Source organism: Podarcis gaigeae (genome assembly GCF_964106915.1).
Source record: "Podarcis gaigeae genome assembly, chromosome: 5".
Taxonomy (NCBI): Eukaryota; Metazoa; Chordata; class Lepidosauria; order Squamata; family Lacertidae; genus Podarcis; species Podarcis gaigeae.
The window spans coordinates 65,932,929-65,951,342 of NC_139681.1; the positions used below are offsets into that span (position 1 = coordinate 65,932,929).

At 43.5% G+C, this 18,414-nt stretch overlaps 1 protein-coding gene across 5 annotated transcripts in view; it reads right to left on the reverse strand.

The window, feature by feature from the left end:
• Positions 1–2,415: 2,415 nt before the first annotated feature.
• Positions 2,416–18,414, reverse strand: part of CROCC2 (ciliary rootlet coiled-coil, rootletin family member 2) — an 89,657-nt gene continuing 73,658 nt past the window's right edge. For 3 of the 5 annotated variants that reach the window (XM_083742026.1, XM_083742028.1, XM_083742030.1), the window contains 4 exons: positions 16,736–16,885; positions 5,419–5,550; positions 4,745–4,924; positions 2,416–3,575 (listed from right to left, as the gene is read on the reverse strand). In XM_083742026.1, the coding sequence (XP_083598152.1) occupies positions 3,492–3,575; positions 4,745–4,924; positions 5,419–5,550; positions 16,736–16,885 (546 nt within the window). In that variant the 3' untranslated portion in view covers positions 2,416–3,491. The remainder of the gene's footprint in view (positions 3,576–4,744; positions 4,925–5,418; positions 5,551–16,735; positions 16,886–18,414) is intronic. The other 2 variants (XM_083742029.1, XM_083742027.1) reach the window with 1 other exon arrangement.

Here is an 18,414-nt window from a genome sequence, read left to right on the forward strand (position 1 = left end):
GAACCCGGTTCACCAGATTACGAGTCTACCGCTCTTAACCACTACACCACACTGGCATTTTGCCTCCTCCCAACATCCCCACCTTCCACCCCAGCTGGCATGAGCTGCAGGGTGCACGTACAGCAGTGGCTCTGCTGCTCCAGTAAAAGCCCTGCTGTTCCCTGGGCAGAGTTTGGAATGGAACTGGATACAATTCAATCGTATTAGCCTTAGCTAGGTTTTGCAGGATTTGTGGCCAGTACATTTAAATTAGTCCCATTGGCTTTTGGGAGGACTTACTTTAATGCACTACATTCAAGGCTTCGGTTTCTCAGCTTCAGTGCTACTAGCCTGAGCTCTAAATTCTTCTGCAAAGCTTGTGATCCCGGGGGGGGGGGGGGGAGAGAGAGAGAGAGAGAGAGAAGTGGCAGAACAAAGCTGACATGTTTAATCCCTTTGCATTCTTCTTTTCTTAAGACCACACCATTGCAACTGCTATTATACTTTGAGTAACTGTAGCAAAAAGTGGTCCTACGCGTAGTGGTTTGTTGGTAGCTGCAACCGAGTGTTTAGCTTCCAACATTCTGAAGATAAAACTCTTTCCCACTGGGAACATGCTTTGAAACTGTGATTGTATTCAATAAAAAGGCAATAGAAATATCCGCTGTAGTAATTATTGCAAGGTCCGTTTCAATGCTGAACTGAGGCCAAGGAACAGATTCCTGTGTAAGAACTGAAACTGAGCAGAAAAGAACAGCAGGGCTCAGAAGGAACAGCAGCAGATTAGCTAAATTCCCCCATGGAAAGTTTCCCTCACCGAAGCCTGATTGTGCCAGCAATGGATAGACATTTTCTGGGATTCCCAGCTCTGTGCCTACGGATAGCTCAAAACCTGATGGTGGAAACTGGGCAGCGTTCAACTTCTCCTAATACATATGGCAACAAAGGCTGGCATACCATCCCCTTTGCTATCTGGCACTTAATGGTCCAGGCCAGCGTTCCCAAACTTCTTTTTTTCATAGACCACTTGCAAACTGCTGGGGATCTCAGTGGACTCCTTCATGAACTCCCAGCACCATTGTCAGAACCAGTGACATATTATGGAAGTCAAGGGCCCTGAGCCAGGTGATTGAGTGGTGTCCCTTTAACTGGCAAAGTTTTAGGGAAAGATCAATGGACTGCATAAGTAGCATATCATGACAAACATGGGGCCCAGGGTAATGCCTTGTTAGCTGCTCAATAAATTTGACCCTGATCAGAATGGCCTCAATCTCTGCTCAGAAAAAAAATCAAACAAATTCAGGACCATGTACAGATATTCTGATTGTTCTGCAACCTCTCTGTGGATTCATGAAAGGGCTACCAGTGACCTGTGGACCACAGTTTGATATATTATGCTCGAGGTATCAAAAGGTTGAAAAGTCATCTGCCATTGTTAGCCACTCAATATAAGGCTTGTGGCAGTTCAACTAAATTAATCCTAATTTACATGCATTTAAACAGCACTTTTTGGGTGCATGTGTCTGTTTCCCAGCAGAAGTCAACAGAATCATGGTTTGACACCAGCTCAGGATCAGAACTAGTCCTAAGGAACGAGCATCTTACTTCAGAAGTTCAGCCCAAATAATTTACTGCAACCAGGGATGGAAGGATCTGTCAGTGTTGGTTCTTTCAGTTACTAATTTTCCCCATCTTAAATTCAGTTTCCCACATTTCTGCAGTGATTTGTGATTTTTGTTGTTTAAGGAAACCTCATAAAAATTCACCAGCATTTTAGTAGAATTTCTCCCCAAAAATGATTAATAGGCACATTTCTGAAAACAACGTTATGCATTTTTGTACGCTATTCTTTATGAACCTATTCATTTTTGGAACACTTCCCCCCAAATATATGCAACGCTGGTAGGTTGGAGAAAGAAGATTCTGATGAAACATTAGGAAGAACTTTCTGACAGTAAGAGGTGTTTGACAGTGGAATGGATTCCCTTGGGAGGTTGTAGACTCTCCTTCCCTGGAGTTTTTTAAGCAGAGGTTGGATGGCCATCTATCTGTCTTGGATGCTTTAGTTGAGATTCCTGCGTTGGGTTTGGACTAGACGACTTGGGGTCTTTTCCAACTCTATGATAAGAAGGAGGACAATTATTTTATACAGCTTTCAGAAGAGCAGCCATGGGGAACTGTAGTGGACGGGGTTAATCTTATGGCCCCTGAAAGTCTAACAGATTAATTGTAGCCTATGTTTTTGTGAATTACCGTCCACTGGAGTTGGCATGAAAGTTTATGCTGCAGTAAATCTGTTACTCTTAAAAGGTGCCACAAAACTCTTTTCTTGTTGTTTAAAACGGTAAGTTTCAGGGCTACATGACAAATATTAAATAAGCCAGTACAGAATGTGCAGTATTTATATATTAGCACAGTGGAAATTGCTCTCCTCGGTTTTTTTAGGAAGCGGTTCTTTATTTTTAATAATTCGCAGTACCACATTTGGAAAAACAAACATTCATGAGGAAAAAATGTGGAACAATGCTAACAGGTGACACTCGCAGCAGCTCCAAGATGGTTCCCTGTCTCACCAAGGAAACCAAAGTTTGATTCCTAAAGGGATTTCCTTGGAGCCTGTCAGCCGGCAGAGTGGGTGGAATTTTGAATGTTAACACTCTGACATGTCTTGGGGCCAGCAAGTCATAAGATGGCTTGGCTTTGAGCTAATCTCAGCCACCTGCCACCATGAAAATGGCTTGATGTTCATAGACACAGCAAAGGATTTGGTCAATCCCTGGGTGTGGTTCACACTCTGCTTCAAAACTTCTCTTTATAGCACAGTGTGATCTGGATGGCAGCAGAAATACCTGCCTCCTTCATTTGCAGAAGGGCATGTGATAGATGGATCGGTGACATCATTGGCAGACAGCCGCCACCACCATGGATACCACTGGCTAAACAGGTATGGCTACAGTACGAGGCACCAGGAAGGACTTGACAGCAACTTTCAAACCCTGAGGGAGAATAAAATAACCTGGTCAGTGATGGAAATTCAGAGGTATTTCAATAATAAATGCTCCTATCTGGGCTGTGGAATTTTCCAATTTGTACAGCCTGAATATAAAACCTTACGGGGATCACGCAGGGATACTCTACCCAGAAAACCAAACAACAGAGAATGCCCTCGTCAAATGTCCTAAATTAATTAGTTAAGCATCAGTGCCCTGGGTTTCAAGCATCTTAAAGAGAACAGCTGCCCCCACAGCAGGGTTTCCTCTTGGCTGCAGGCTGCCTAGTCATTTGCTGTCTTGACTGTGCCTTCCAAGTCTTCAGGGTATTTGCTCCTTGGGTGGGGGAGACATTACTTCCTAGCACTGTTAGTCCAGGAGCTCTGGTTTCTCAGACCATGAATCAGATGAGCACCCTTACGCAGGAGACTGATAAATCCAATCGTTGAGCTGTGAGGATTCTGCTGAAGGCTGGTTCTGTGTTTGGTTGTCTGGGATCAGGGCACAATGTTCATTTCTGAATCATTTCGCAGTGTGAAGTTTCTGGCTCATATAGGCTTGTCGTCTTCTCACTTCTTGATCCAGCTGCTCTTTCAGAGCATTCACCTGGGGAAACACATGTCGACAAATAGGGCTACATTCATATAAACCACTATTCTGTTCTGTTCCACTATTTAAACCACTATTCTTCTCTCTGGCTCACACTGTCTGGGCACCCTGGCAAACTGCTTATGGTGTCCAGAGCATATGTGCTGCCTAGAGAGATAGCAGAAGCCTGTTCACCTCTGTCCACTTGCTGGACTTCTCTTTCTGGGTGCTGGGAAGCTAGCATAAAGCTAGTATAAACATGTAGTTTCGACCTCAAGAGAGGAAAGTTCACACTCATATTCTTTTTCTTAGGGCTGCAGCATGACTGAGAAAAATATCCACAATTATTATTACCAAGGATTATTAAATTGAAGCAGGAGAAGAGTCTGGTGCTCTTATTGTCCTCATGATGAGAAGGCCTTGTGTTGAACAGTAGATTAAATCAGATCTCTCCCCACCTCCCCTACTTCTCTTGCAGTCCTACTTAACCTCCCTCCTCTAGCTGTTATGCTGTCAAATCTGAAGGGCTAGTTTACACACTGTATGGCAGCATTTGGTATCATTTACGCAGCCCATCAATCCCAACCTCTCTGGCACTTGCATGATGCAGGTAGCTGAACACACATTTGCCAAGTTGATTCTTTCATAATTTAGAAAAGCAGTGTGTGAAATGGTTTCATAATGGTACCCCTTATCTGGTTTAGGGGTTAAGCAACCAGCCAGCTTCTCTTTCTCCAGGGCAGAGAAAGCAATACACCACTGCATCATATCCCAGATTCACAAGCAGTATAAGCTGTTGGTACAAGAAAACCATGGAGCTGTTTAGTTCTCACAGGTTAGCTTGTGCTCTATGGATGTTTGCTGTTCAACACTAGAAATTACCTCTTGGACTCCAGTGCATTCTGCGCTAGAGAGCCAGGAAGCATTTGGGAGGAGGAATCCATAAACAGTGGTGCATTCTTCTCTTTCCTCACTGTCCTCGCCTTTTGACTTCAAAAATGCCCATACTCCCAGTTCTTCCCTCTACTTCCAACCATCACCCCAGTTCTCGCCTCAAAACTCCAAATACCACTACAAAATTTTGCAAAACCCTTTTGATTTGCACAATAAATTCTGGTCACAGAAGTTGGGCATCACTGGGGAATTTGGACATGAACAGAAATATCCAGTCTAGTTCTCCACTCTACCTGCTCCTCCAAGCTCTTCACTCTCTGCCGGTGAGTTCTCTCTCGTGACTCCAGCTTACGTTCGGACTGGAGCTGTGCACTGTGAAGCCTCTCTGTTTCCAACTCCATGTCTAGCTGATGACGGGATGTTAGAGCCATCAGTTGTTGAGCATGTGTTCGTTCCAGCTCTGCAATCTTGGCCTAGAATGAGCACACAAATTGGGTCCAGCTCATGAGGTTGTGGTCCTGATACCCGCTGAATACTTTTGCTTTAGTCAAATGATCCCCTGGAGCTCTTAGGTATGTTTCCTCTCATTGCAAGACTAGGAAGCCCATACAAGGAGACCAACATAATCGGCCCTTTGAGGATCAGTCCAGTACAGAGGTAGATGCTGGAACATGCTCTCAGGCCTATGGTCCCCAGTGCATTTTAAGCTCAGGTGGAAAACTGCTGTTAGGGTGAAGGGGCACAATTAAGAACCTGCTCAGCTGCCCTCCTCTCCCCATCCCTTTAGTCTCCACAATATGTGTAACCTTTCACTAGATAGCACCCACAGCACCCACTCTCTTTCATGTTTTCCATATCACCCTGCTCAGCCTCAGCATGTGCCTTCTACCGCCTCACGTCCCTTCAGACCAGATCCTTTCATGTCCTCCTGCCTTTCCCCTTCCAGGTTCAGTAAGTCCTTGCTGACCTGCAGGTGTTCGTTTTGCCTCAGGGTATCCTCCAATTCCTGTTGCAGGCTGTTCAGGGACCGGTCCAGTTGTTCCCTCATGTGACTCAACCTAAATGTGTCATCTTCCTTCCTGAATTTCTCATGCTCTGCCTGCAGAGGAGACACCACAATCCCTTATCCAGTACCTGGCACAGCTCTGATACTGCCATTACATGCTTTTTTTCTCCACACACCTGGGGAAAATCTGGGGGAAATCCTGACAAGTTTGAAGGTGCTAAAGTTTGTGAAGAAGAGGGCAACCACTGGGCTGAAACCATTAAACTTCCTTGAAGAGATGGGGATGTAATTAAGTGCCACAATACTTATTCAGTTTGGCACTTGCAAAAAACAGCACAGTTAGCTCCAGGTCAGACACAACTGCAGAATCATGTTTGTTTTCTCTTTCTTTCTAAAATTAGTCCCCAATACACAACACCTTGAATTTGTCCTGTGAGCTTAAAAGTCGCACTTGACGCTGCAAATTTAGTGTTAATGTGGAGAGTGCTGGGCAGTCATCTCCAGATAAAACTAATTATAGTTCAAGGAAGAATGACTTCCCAGGAAAATGCCAAAAGAACAGCCAGAAATGAGAAAGAATGAGGATGAGGGAGAACTTAATGATGGCGAAGATGCCTTCACCAACTTCACTAGGAGCGGATACGGGGCAGGGAGGCTGTGAAATGGTTATTCTGGACTGTAGGGTTAAAAAAGGGAGAAAGAGAATAAGGCCAGCCTTATATATTTTGCTGCCTGAGGCAAAGGACAAGATGGCCATCCTGCTCTATGTACAGAAGCCAAGTGGGCTGACAGTTGAATCTTACTTCAGTATCAGTGATGGATCAGGGCAGAGTATTGTCCTCCACCACGTCACTTCTCCCAGTATCTGCTGCCTGAGGTGCCCACATCACTGTGAATAATGGCCAGGCCAGGAAGAGTCATTGTCAGAAAGATTAATGGAAGGCACATTTAGTCTGTAGTCCTCTGAAAACCTTCCTGCCACACTGAATGCAAGAATACTTGCCTCTTGCATGAGTAAACATGCACAGGGTCAGCCTATCTGTGGCTGTGAATGGGATGGATAACTGGATACAGGTATGATTGAAGAGATGATCTACTGAAGTGAACAGGCAAGATACCAAAATGATTAATAATTCAAGTTTGGTGAAGGAAAGCAGCACAAAAAAGAAACGTCCTAGGACGCAGGTGGCGCTGTGGGTTAAAGCCTCAGCGCCTAGGACTTGCCGATCGAAAGGTCGGCGGTTCGAATCCCTGCGGCGGGGTGCGCTCCCGCTGCTCGGTCCCAGCGCCTGCCAACCTAGCAGTTCGAAAGCACCTCCGGGTGCAAGTAGATAAATAGGGACCGCTTACCAGCGGGAAGGTAAACTGCGTTTCCGTGTGCGGCTCTGGCTCGCCAGAGCAGCGATGTCACGCTGGCCATGTGACCCGGAAGTGTCTCCGGACAGCGCTGGCCCCTGGCCTCTTGAGTGAGATGGGCGCACAACCCCAGAGTCTGTCAAGACTGGCCCGTACGGGCAGGGGTACCTTTACCTTTACCTTTTATGCAAAGATAGAGATGCTGGTGGTACATGGATAAAAAAGGATACATTAGCCTTCTACAAACCCACTGCCCCTGCCTGGATGTTTGAGACTACAGCTCCAACAATGCCTGACCATACTGGCTGGGGCTGAAGGGAACAGTGGTCTATCCATCCTATTAACCCCATGGAAGTGGCCCATATAAATCCCAAGGTTATTATATACAAAAGAAATGTAGGATGGGGGAGAAATCTGATTTACTTCACACTTAAAGCTGTATTTATCAGATTCACACCTTTTAAAACTGTACGGGAACCAAAACATAACCATCCTTCAAAATTTGCACTTATCCAAATTTTGTGAGGCAGGTATCCCCCCACCCCCCAAATGTACATACAGTGGAACCTCAGTTTTTGAGCATCTTGGAAGCCAAATAATTTGGAACCCAACCACCGAATACCCGGAAGTACCGTAATTGCTTCAATTTTCGAAATTGCCTTGGAAGTCGAATGGTCTTCTGGAATGGATTACGTTCGAAAACCGAGGTTCCACTGTATTAGGAGAAACTGCTTCCAAAAATCAGCACAACAGTCAAAACTGCATATGAAAAAGTGCTTCTTAAAAGACAACCTCACTAAAATTTTCATGTGGATTTTACAAAGAAAATTCATGATTCATTGCAGAAATGTGGAAAACGAAATTTAAGACTGGGAAATGAGAAACTGAGGGAACCAGACTTGATGGATCCTTCCATCCCTTATCAGGGGGACCTGTTTTCCTCTATGAAATGTTGGGAGGCTACAGCATTTTATGAAAGAAAGCAGAAACATGTGAACATCGGGTTTAAGCCCACATCCTTGTACTTCTTCAAGGATGATGACAGAACTGTCTAGCCTGAAACATTACAATTGATGGGTCAGGCAAAGTATCCATATAGTCCAACATTCTGCCTCCAACAGAATACCGCAAAACTCACAGAGTCCAATAGAGAGTCTTCCATTCTCTGTGGGCTTCCTGCAGCACCTGTTAATCAGAGATACTTTGCGGCAGAATCGCGTGGTTGCATTTACAGCTGCCATGGTCCATGGACACTGCTGGACCCATCCTGCAGGAATTTGCCTAATTGTTTTAAAAACCACCTAGGCTAGACACTTTGCTGAAGGCTTAAGAAGCTCATAGATTTTAACTGTGGGTGCTATCCAAAAGTTTAACACAAATGGAGGAAGGTAACACCAAATGTCAGTTATACTTCTTTGCCAGCTTCTATGTTCTTTCTTTCTTTCTTCTTCTTCTTCTTCTTCTTCTTCTTCTTCTTCTTCTTCTTCTTCTTCTTCTTCTTCTTTGGCAATCACTCGTAGCGGAGTAAGATTGTCTTCCATAAACACGGTTTTAACAATGAGTCTGTAAGTGACTGTGGAGGCCAATTCTGGATCCACATGTCCTTCCACAGTGGGGACATTGGTTTCCGGGTGGGAGTTGATCACGGTGTGGATTTGCCAAGCGTGCCTTCCTCTTAGCATGTTTCTGAGTTCTGAGTTCAGCGTCCTGAGTTCTAGTGTCTTTACATGCTAGCTGGCCTTAAGTAAACCACCACTGGATCTGAAGGTGTCACCTCTTCCTTTTAAAAAAATATGGGTTAAGGAAAAGCATGGCAAATCCAGCCTGTCCCACCTACCCTCCTACTCCACCACATTTCTTTAGCTGTCTAGCCATCTTGGATAGAATTGAGATCCAGATCCAAAAAGAGCAAACTATAATGCCGGAAGAAGCAAGGCTCTCTTATGGGGAGGGGAAAGAGAGGGGCAGAATTGAATCGAGGGTGGGGAGAGTTAGTGGCATTGTGCTGTGTAGAGGGAGAAAGCTTCCCAATAGCTGTTGGAGTGATGGGATATTCTGTTCCTTTAAAACGCCATGCAAAACTTACCAGAAGAAAACATTAAATGGGGGGGGGGGGGAGGTTGGAGAGAGAGAGAGAGAGAGAGAGAGAGAGAGAGAGAGAGAGAGAGAGAGAAGCAAAATCCAGAATAAATAAACGGCCACATCCGGATTTCCCCTCTGGAGACATCAATAAAGAGTTTTATGAGCTTGATATGAATTACCCTCCCTGGCCATTTACAGCTGATCTTCTGGAACTCATTAACTAGCTTCTCCCCTTCCTCCAACCCAGGGAAAGGGGTTGTGCATGGGGGAATTCAGGGGCACGGCACACAAGGCTATTTTATGCTTGCAGAGATAAATGCTTGTAATGCTGTTTTGCCATAACAGAAAAACATCATATTCATCACCCTCTTCATTTCTACAGCTAGAAAAATCCATTAAAGATGAACAATAAATAACTTCTAGAAAATGCCAAGCCTGGCCTTTCCTAACACTTGGGCCTGGCAAGGACATACTTTAACCCTTCCTAGGGAAGATGACATCTGCTGGAGATGGCACATCCCCATTAGCTGAGGCACTGCAGTACAATTTTAATACAGACCATACACATATCCAGGGGTTATATGATAAGCGACAGATATCTGGAATGGTCAACAATGTAGTATAGTATCTCACAGCTGGCAGATCAAAATATTAACTTGAATAAGCAATACAGTGGAACCACGGGTTGCGGACGTAAACCGTGACGGAGGCACGCCTGCAACCCGCAGCGTTCGCATCCTGAAGTGCCACATCTGCACAGGTGCCAGCGCTATTTGGCACTTCTGCGCGTGCGCAAAGCAAGATTTAATGCTTCTGCACATGCACAAGTAGCAAAACCAGGAAGTAACCTGTTCCAGTACTTCCGGATTTCCTGCGGTCCACAACCCAAAAACATGTAACCTGAAGCGTCCGTAACATGGGGCATGACTGTACCTTGGATATCTTTTTTCTTTTTATCCTTACACTATTTTAAGAACAGCAATAAGGGATACCCATTGTATTTTATTATGGACATATAAAGTACTAGAAAATTGGGTTTCCAAAAAAGAAAAGGAAAAAGAAAGAAAAGATAGGAAGGCAGTTCAGGATGAGGAATTGGGCAAATAAACAGGCGCAGTTGCAAACATGAAACTTTATACCACACAGAAGGCACTTCTGGTGCTGAAAGATAAAAACTTGCCCAAAGTCACACAACATAGTTGCAGCTGACATATTTTAAATCCAAGCACACAGGATCGCAGCTCAACCTTCCATTCTATTGGACCACACTGGCTCCAACATTAAATAACAACAAGCCAAAGCTGTGCCCAGGACATCCCACCGGAGGAATTAGATGCTGTGCTATGGCAGGGATGTCCAATCGTTTCTGTGATCCTGATGGATCCCCCCCCCCAAAAAAGCTCAACAACTTTGGGTCTGACTTCCATAAAAAAGCTCATCAACTTTGGTCAATTCAATGGGTAGATCACTGCCAGTGTTTTTATAGTGGGAGTAGATTGCAGTCTCTTGGGAGCTGAACATGCCTGTGCTATGGCAATTGTTCCTTCAGAACAAGCACTTCACGGGAACAATCTTCCCTCTCCTTACCCTCTGTGCTGTTCTGGAGGTTCTTGTTATTTATATCTGGCCTATGAGTCACCGACGGATGGCAGCACCTGGTGCTCAGCACTTATGAATGGATAACGTAATGCAAGACTAACAGAGATGTGGACAACTTCGTGTTACAGCAAATTGGAAGGGTGTATTTCAGAGATAAGCTTTAAACAAAGAAAAACCTCATTGGCGGTATCCATTATTTGGAAATGTGGAAACCACTGGGTATTTTGGAGACTGAGCAAAACAAGTTGCCTCTCTCCCCTCGTGTGATAAAGATATATAATTAAAGAACCAACCATCTGTCATCTTTACATTTCCCTTTGTGCTGCGTAATCTCCACTGGAAATCACCCCAAGCTCTTGTTTGCCCCAGGAGGTGAATAACAGTTTGGGGGAGAGCAATTTTCATCTTGACTACAGTGCAGGGAGGGTTAAACACCCATAGTCCCAATTCTCCCTATCCTTATAGCTGCTATTTAAATAGCGATCATCAGGGCACATTAAATGTCTTTGCACATGGAGTATACTGTCTATTTTAGTCCTTAGGGCTACGAAGATGCCCAGTTTCAGGGGTGAATTATCCGCTGAGTAAGTTGGTCTGCAAATCAGAGGCTGATTAATAGAGTAGAGCTGCTGAAAAGAAACCAGATTTAGGTACCAAGGCAAAGTTTGTAGCCTAAAGTCTAATTGCATATTCAGGAGATGAGAAAGGATGTTTTTGAGGCCCCCTCCAGCAATCTCTGGTTTGGATACTCACAAGCTTGGCCATGGCATGGTATTCCATGCCCAAACTCTCCTCTAATCTTTCAAATGCAGTATAGACAACTGTGACACAGTACAACTCAGTATCAAGAGTGTAGCTAAAATGGAAGGATTTCTGGCACTATCGTGTTAGGCTAAGCTTTAATGACATGGCCTCTTAAAACAGGCAAATGCACCTCAAAGTGGGGAGTTGCCTAGGAGGCTGCCCTGAATATTTCTTGCTGTTCCCACTCACTTCAGATTACAACTGGAGGCAGCAATCTATACATTCCAGTTATATCAAGCTGGTTGGGAACTGTAGCAAGCTAAAAATGCAGCAGAGAGTGCAAGTTTGTTGACAAAGTAGGGAGAAGGGACAAGGATTGACTAAAGATGTGGAAACTTCTGCATATAGATTTTTTGGAGGGGTGGGGGGTTGGAAGGGACAAAGGTTGACTCGAAGAGGCTTACATGAACTTTAGGAGAAGGATCTGCCACATGGTTTGGATTTTGTTTCTCCATCACTACAGCTAATTAGGCTGATCCAAGAGTGCCCCTGCTGATACCAAACACATGTGTGACAAATTATTTCTGTGAACTTGAACCAGCTCCTTGGAGCTGAGTGTTGTTGGTTGCTTCTCTGAAGAGGAGAGGAAAGCAGGTAGCCTGAGGATGTGCATGCATAAATGTGCGCTTGTGAGAGCTGAGATTTTACTTTAATGAAGAGTTCTGAATGCATTGTTTGGACTGGATTCAAAGAATCTGAGAGCAGTAATTTTGTGTGTACTGGGAAGTCATTGGACAGGGGCCACAAAACAAAAGTTATACCCAACAAACACTCTCTCCCCACTTGCAGAAAGTGACTGAAGTTCCGTGCCTGAAGGGACAGAAAGGGACTGAGCAAGGTTCTCTTTTCATCTCTACATTTTTCAAAACAGCCACGTGAAAGGTCCATACCCTATAGTGTAAACCACTGAATAGCAGATGTATTTACACATATAGCCTAAAGGCAAATTAATGGAAGTTTATTACTGATATCTATCCTTTGAAACCTAAAGATGCAGAGTGCCATGAGCTACAAACATGCATTCTTGTGAAGGGATATAACTAGGTCAGAATAAGCATTGTATTTTTAAAATTTCTCATGTTTCTTCACTATTATTCTATACTAAAGTTAATATGAAATGCGTATGAATTAGGAAAAGCATACATAATGCTATTTGTTTACGTTACACTATTACATTACACTACATTACACAAGAGTAGACAAATGCAGGTGTCAATCCTGCTCACAGCCACTCTTATTAACACTTGGTACTGAAGTTTCATCCATTCAGCCATGTAAGAAAAATGTAAAATATAGTAAATAAAAGCCAGACTCGAGGATAAAAAACAAGGGATAAGAAAAACAGGCAATCTCTCTCTCTCTCTCTCTCTCTCTCTCTCTCTCTCTCTCTCAAATAAGGGCACGATCATGACAATTTGTAGCTATCTCCAAAAGCATTTTCCCATTTATCCTTCTATCACCAAGTGCAAAAGGAGACACCATATACCGCACATTGCAGAAAGGTCAGTCTCTGGCAACAAATACCATATCTTTCCCTTGCTGGTTTCAGAGTGTAATCCCAATAAAATAGGAAACTTAAGTAGAAAGGACAAAATAAGACTGAATGTGGAACATCGTCTAGTCCAGCAGCTACTCTTAAGAAAAGTCTAATATCTGTCAATAATCATGGCCAACAGCAAAGATAGCTCTAAGGCAGGCAAAGGGAACATTCATCCCACAGGTAAGATTAGGCTCACCAGGCTGTTTCCCCCCAGTCTTGTCCACGTGCCCCATACCTGAGATAACACCTTAGTATTATATAGCAGAATTGACAAATAATGATCACTTTCAACCCTGCTACTAAACTTATGAACCTCAGATTTTTTAAAAAAAGAAAATGACAACATGAGGCCCTCACTAGGACCTCAATTGGAGTAAAAGGCATGGTTTCCTATCATATTTAATACCACGAAGACAATGCAGTTAAAGGCTTGCCTTACTACTAGTAGAGTGTTTTTTGCTCACCCACATAGGCCAGAGCCAATTTGTGAGTTAAAAATCTTCACATGGTACAAATTTAGCTTGAGGAAACTGAAATTCAAGATGCATCAACAATCATTCATACAAAGCAGAGTATCCACCTCCTTACCCTGAAACAAAGGTACTTGAAAAATTTGCTGATAAATAGTATTCAACGTTTGAATGTTAACATCTAGGTAAACTGAAACGGAAGTAACTAAGCGTCCAATAGCCTCCCTTTCAAATGTGTTTTAACTAAAGGAATAATATGTGAATAATATCCCTGTAGTGAAGGAGGATTTGACTCTAGGGTCTATGCTTTTGCCAGCACAGAATATCAATTTTTTTGGGGGGGGAGTAATAAAAGCCAAATAAAAATAAAATTCGTTACTCTAGCCCACAAGGTTCCAGGAGAGAAACTTTAAATGTCAGTCCAAAGCAATTATTTCATCAAGGACCCCTTAAGCATTTTCAAATACACTTCTGTCACTAGATAGAAAAGGCTGAACAAGAATCGGGGAATTGTTAGAACATTTTAAAAAGGTTGTTCAACCTTCTTTGTGTGCCTCCCATCTTCTGATGATTAGAGTTGCTAGTTAACTGCATAAAATTATATTTTTTTGCAGGGAGAAGGTTTTTGTCAGAATCTATCATTTTTGCGAAGATTTTGACCAAGCTGGCTGACGTTCTATTGAGGGAGATACCAATACATCATCCATGAAACACTTCCTGGAGTTACCAAGGAAGGAAATTGTTCTCCTATTTTTAGAAATCTGTATCTTAACAAATCCAATTCTGTCACGATTGCTCTAGAATAGGATGGGAATTATAATAAGTAATTAGATCTGCATCAAAAGTGTCTCCAATAGACTCCTTCAGCTCAAAATCTCTTAACTAAAGTTTCATCCTAGCTAAACAAGTCCTGGGTTCAGGCGCCATGGGAGGTGCATAATGCTCTTAGAATCTGCTTCAGCCTTAACCTATTGCTAGAGCTCAGATGATGTCAGAGGCTGGAGTGAGGAGGAATGGTGAAGACCTTCTCCTGAACCTTCCTCAGAACAGGACAGTATAGATTTAGAACAATGGTTTGCAGAAGGGCACAGTTCAGAGGCTGCAGAGGGCAGGGAGAAGAAGCACCAGGGGAGAGACAGCTGACAGACTCAGTGTCCTTGGAAAGCATTCCTGACCACCCCCCTCCCAGGACTAGGTGTGCATTGCGGGTAGTAGAACAGAGAGCTCAGACGCAGAAAGCTCAGATTAGCCGATGCAGGGGTGACATAGAATAGGGACGATGTAGGTGGGTGGGACTTTACTTGGAACAGCACCATTATTTAGGGAAGGCTGCGTTCATTTGTCACTCTCTGTGAATTATTGAATCAATTGTTTGGTAAAAATTTTTATCATTTCTGTTTCTTGGCTGCCACAGAAGGAGGCAGAAGAAGGCAGTTGATAATATTCCTGAATGCTCAGGTGGGTATAATTCCCTTCTTCAACAAAACTGTGCACTTGAAAGATGAGATGGAACAAGAGGTTCTGCAAAGGTAAGTAACAATCTTTTAGCCTGAGATCAGCAGTGAGGAACCTTCAGTACACTGGCCAAATTAGGTTCCAATTTGGCCTGTGAGGCCATTTCCCCCAAACCAAAGCCACCTGTCTCACAACTGTTGTCAGATGCAACATTAGGTGTGAAGCAGTTGGAAATGCAGCTGCCAAGAAACAATTGTGAGCCTTAATGTCAGTGCTGATCTGCTGACAATAAGCCTGTAGAAGTCCCAGTGGGCTTCCTGGAGGAACCAAACAGTGGACCAGCATTTACAGAAAACTGGCATGGATTAGCTGTGCTATGGAATTCCTAAATTTGCATGGGGTTGGAAATGGGGCCAGCAAGTTTGGAAAACTCAGTAGTGGCCAGAGGATTGGAGAAGATCAGTCTACATCCCAATCCCAAAGAAGGGCAGTGCCAAAGAATGCTCCAACTACCGCACAATTGCACTCATTTCACATGCTAGCAAGGTTATGCTTAAAATTCTACAAGGCAGACTCAAGCAGTATGTGGACCGAGAACTCCCAGAAGTGCAAGCTGGATTTAGAAGAGGCAGAGGAACCAGAGACCAAATTGCAAACATGTGCTGGATTATGGAGAAAGCTAGAGAGTTCCAGAAAGACATCTACTTCTGCTTCAGTGACTATGCAAAAGCCTTTGACTGTGTCGACCACAGCAAACTATGGCAAGTTCTTAAAGAAATGGGAGTGCCTGGTCACCTCATCTGTCTCCTGAGAAATCTCTATGTGGGACAAGAAGCTACAGTTAGAACTGGATATGGAACAACTGATTGGTTCAAAATTGGGAAAGGAGTACGACAAGGCTGTATATTGTCTCCCTGCTTATTTAACTTATATGCAGAATTCATCATGCGAAAGACTGGGCTGGATGAATCCCTAGCCAGAATTAAGATTGCCAGAAGAAATATCAACAACCTCAAATATGCAGATGACACAACCTTGATGGCAGAAAGTGAGGAGGAATTAAAGAACCTTTAATTGAGGGTGAAAGAGGAGAGCGCAAAATATGGTCTGAAGCTCAACATAAAAAAAATGAAGATCATGGCCACTGGTCCCAATCACTTCCTGGCAAATAGAAGGGGAAGAAATGGAGGCAGTGAGAGATTTTACTTTCTTGGGCTCCATGATCACTGCAGATGGTGACAGCAGCCACGAAATTAAAAGACGCCTGCTTCTTGGGAGAAAAGCAATGACAAACCTAGACAGCATCTTAAAAAGCAGAGACATCACCTTGCCAGCAAAGGTCCGTATAGTAAAAGCTATAGTTTTCCCAGTAGTGATGTACGGAAGTGAGAGCTGGACCATAAAGAAGGCTGATCGCTGAAGAATTTATGCTTTTGAATTATGGTGCTGGAGGAGACTCTTTAGAGTCCCATGGACTGCAAGAAGAACAAACCTATCCATTCTTAAGGAAATCAGGCCTGAGTGCTCACTGGAAGGACAGATCCTGAAGCTGAGACTCCAATATTTTGGCCACCTCATGAGAAGAGAAGACTCCCTGGAAAAGACTCTAATGTTGGGAAAGATGGAGGGCACAAGGAGAAGGGGACGACAGAGGACGAGATGTTTGGACAGTGTTCTTGAAGCTACCAGCATGAGTTTGACCAAACTGCGGGAGGCAGTGGAAGACAGGAGTGCCTGGCGTTCTCTGGTCCATGGGGTCACGAAGAGTCGGACACGACTAAACGACTAAACAACAACAACAACAACAAGAAAAGGAAGCTTTGTCACTCATCACCAGTGAAAGCATGGGCACTCTCCAATAGATGCTTGTGAGATGTGGCCTGCTGCAATCCATATAATCACGAGTGTGAGATAGCTACATCCACAAGACCACTGTCTCTTGCTTCGTCCTTCTCTCCTCATCATTACTCACTTCTTGGAAATGTTCCAACTGCCCTTCCAGGTTTCTGCATCGCAGCTCCATCTCACCCAGCTGATCTTGCAGCAAATGTACTGTATCCGTTAAGCTATGGTTCTGCCTCTTGCTCTCTGACAATGCATGCCGCATTGAGTCCAAGCGATCCTGAAACAGGGGGAAAAGAAATCCAGAATGGGCCTACTTTTCATGTGAAAAAGAAAATGAACTTATGATATCTGGGTTTGAGGACTGACGAAAATAGTGGTTTATAGAAAATGGAATTGTTGGATGTTATCTTGGAGTGGTTGTTTTAAACAATTTTCTATATGTAGCTGACAGACAAAGAACTGGAAGCTCTCTCTTTTTTCTTTTAGCTTCCTTTACTCTTTTCATTTCCTTTGTGTTTTTATTTAGATTATTGTTTTATCTTTCATTAAAAAGGTATTGGATATTTGATATTAATCTTTGAATATTTTCTTTCAAACTTTAATATAATCTACTGGGGGGAAAGAAAGAAACAGAATGGGCCAAAACCACTTGGTTAAATTGATATGTACTGTTTGTGGTGAGATTTATTGGTCAAATACAATTTTTTTGTGATTCGTACATACACAGCCAAATCATCATGCTGCTTCTAGTCTCTTGTCAGTTCAAGCCAGCAGAAAGGAACTAGTTGCTGTGCTGGAAAGTGTTTTACTCTCTGTATGGACATCCCTCCAGAAAAGAATAAGGAACAAGAATAAGGAATAAGTCAGACCATTGGACCATCTAACTCAGTGCTGCCTGTACACAGAAGTTCCAGGGACATTATGCATGAGAAGCATGTCATCTACCACTGAGCTATGGCCCATCCAGATTATTTACATCTAGGTGATTGCTAAGTGTTGGTTTAATCATGGAGGTGTGGCAAAAAGGACCTGTGTTTTGGAATTTTGTTTTGAGTTGTTAGAAAGGCACAGAAATGATACAACCCAGCGTAAGGACTCTTTCCAACATACGTTAAGATTTCGTGCTGTCTGATCAGAATGTTGAGTATTTGCATTGCATTGAAGGGAATTAGTAAGCAAGTACAGTGGTACCTCGGGTTGCATACGCTTCAGGTTACATACGCTTCAGGTTACAGACTCTGCTAACCCAGAAATAATACCTCGGGTTAAGAACTTTGCTTTAGGATGAGAACAGAAATCGCGAGGCGGGGCAGCAGCAGCAGGAGGCCCCATTAGCTAAAGTGGTGCTTCAGGTTAAGAAGAGTTTCAGGTTAAGAACAGACCTCCAGAACGAATTAAGTACGTAACCAGAGGTACCACTATAGATATAGACACTTAGGCCAGCCTTTTCACTTCATTGGCTCCAATAATTTTAACCTCAGCCTCTGTCTCAGATACTCCTGGAGACAGCCTATGGCTATTCCCAACTTCCACAGGGCTTTTGAACCAGACAAAAACTCAACTCTTTCAGTTAGTTTGCAATTTCATATGTTCCTTGGGAGAAATGGGTGGAGAGAGTATTTTGTACAAAACAATAGGGCCTGTAGAAACTACAGCGGATCCAAGCCAAAGCATGAACTTTCCTGGAGTCACCCAACACTAGAGTCAGGGGAGAAATTTGACTCTGTTCACAGTAAAGGTGAATTTACCAAATGCACACTTTCCAGAACAATATGCAAACTGAAACACAGCCATCATTCAAAATTT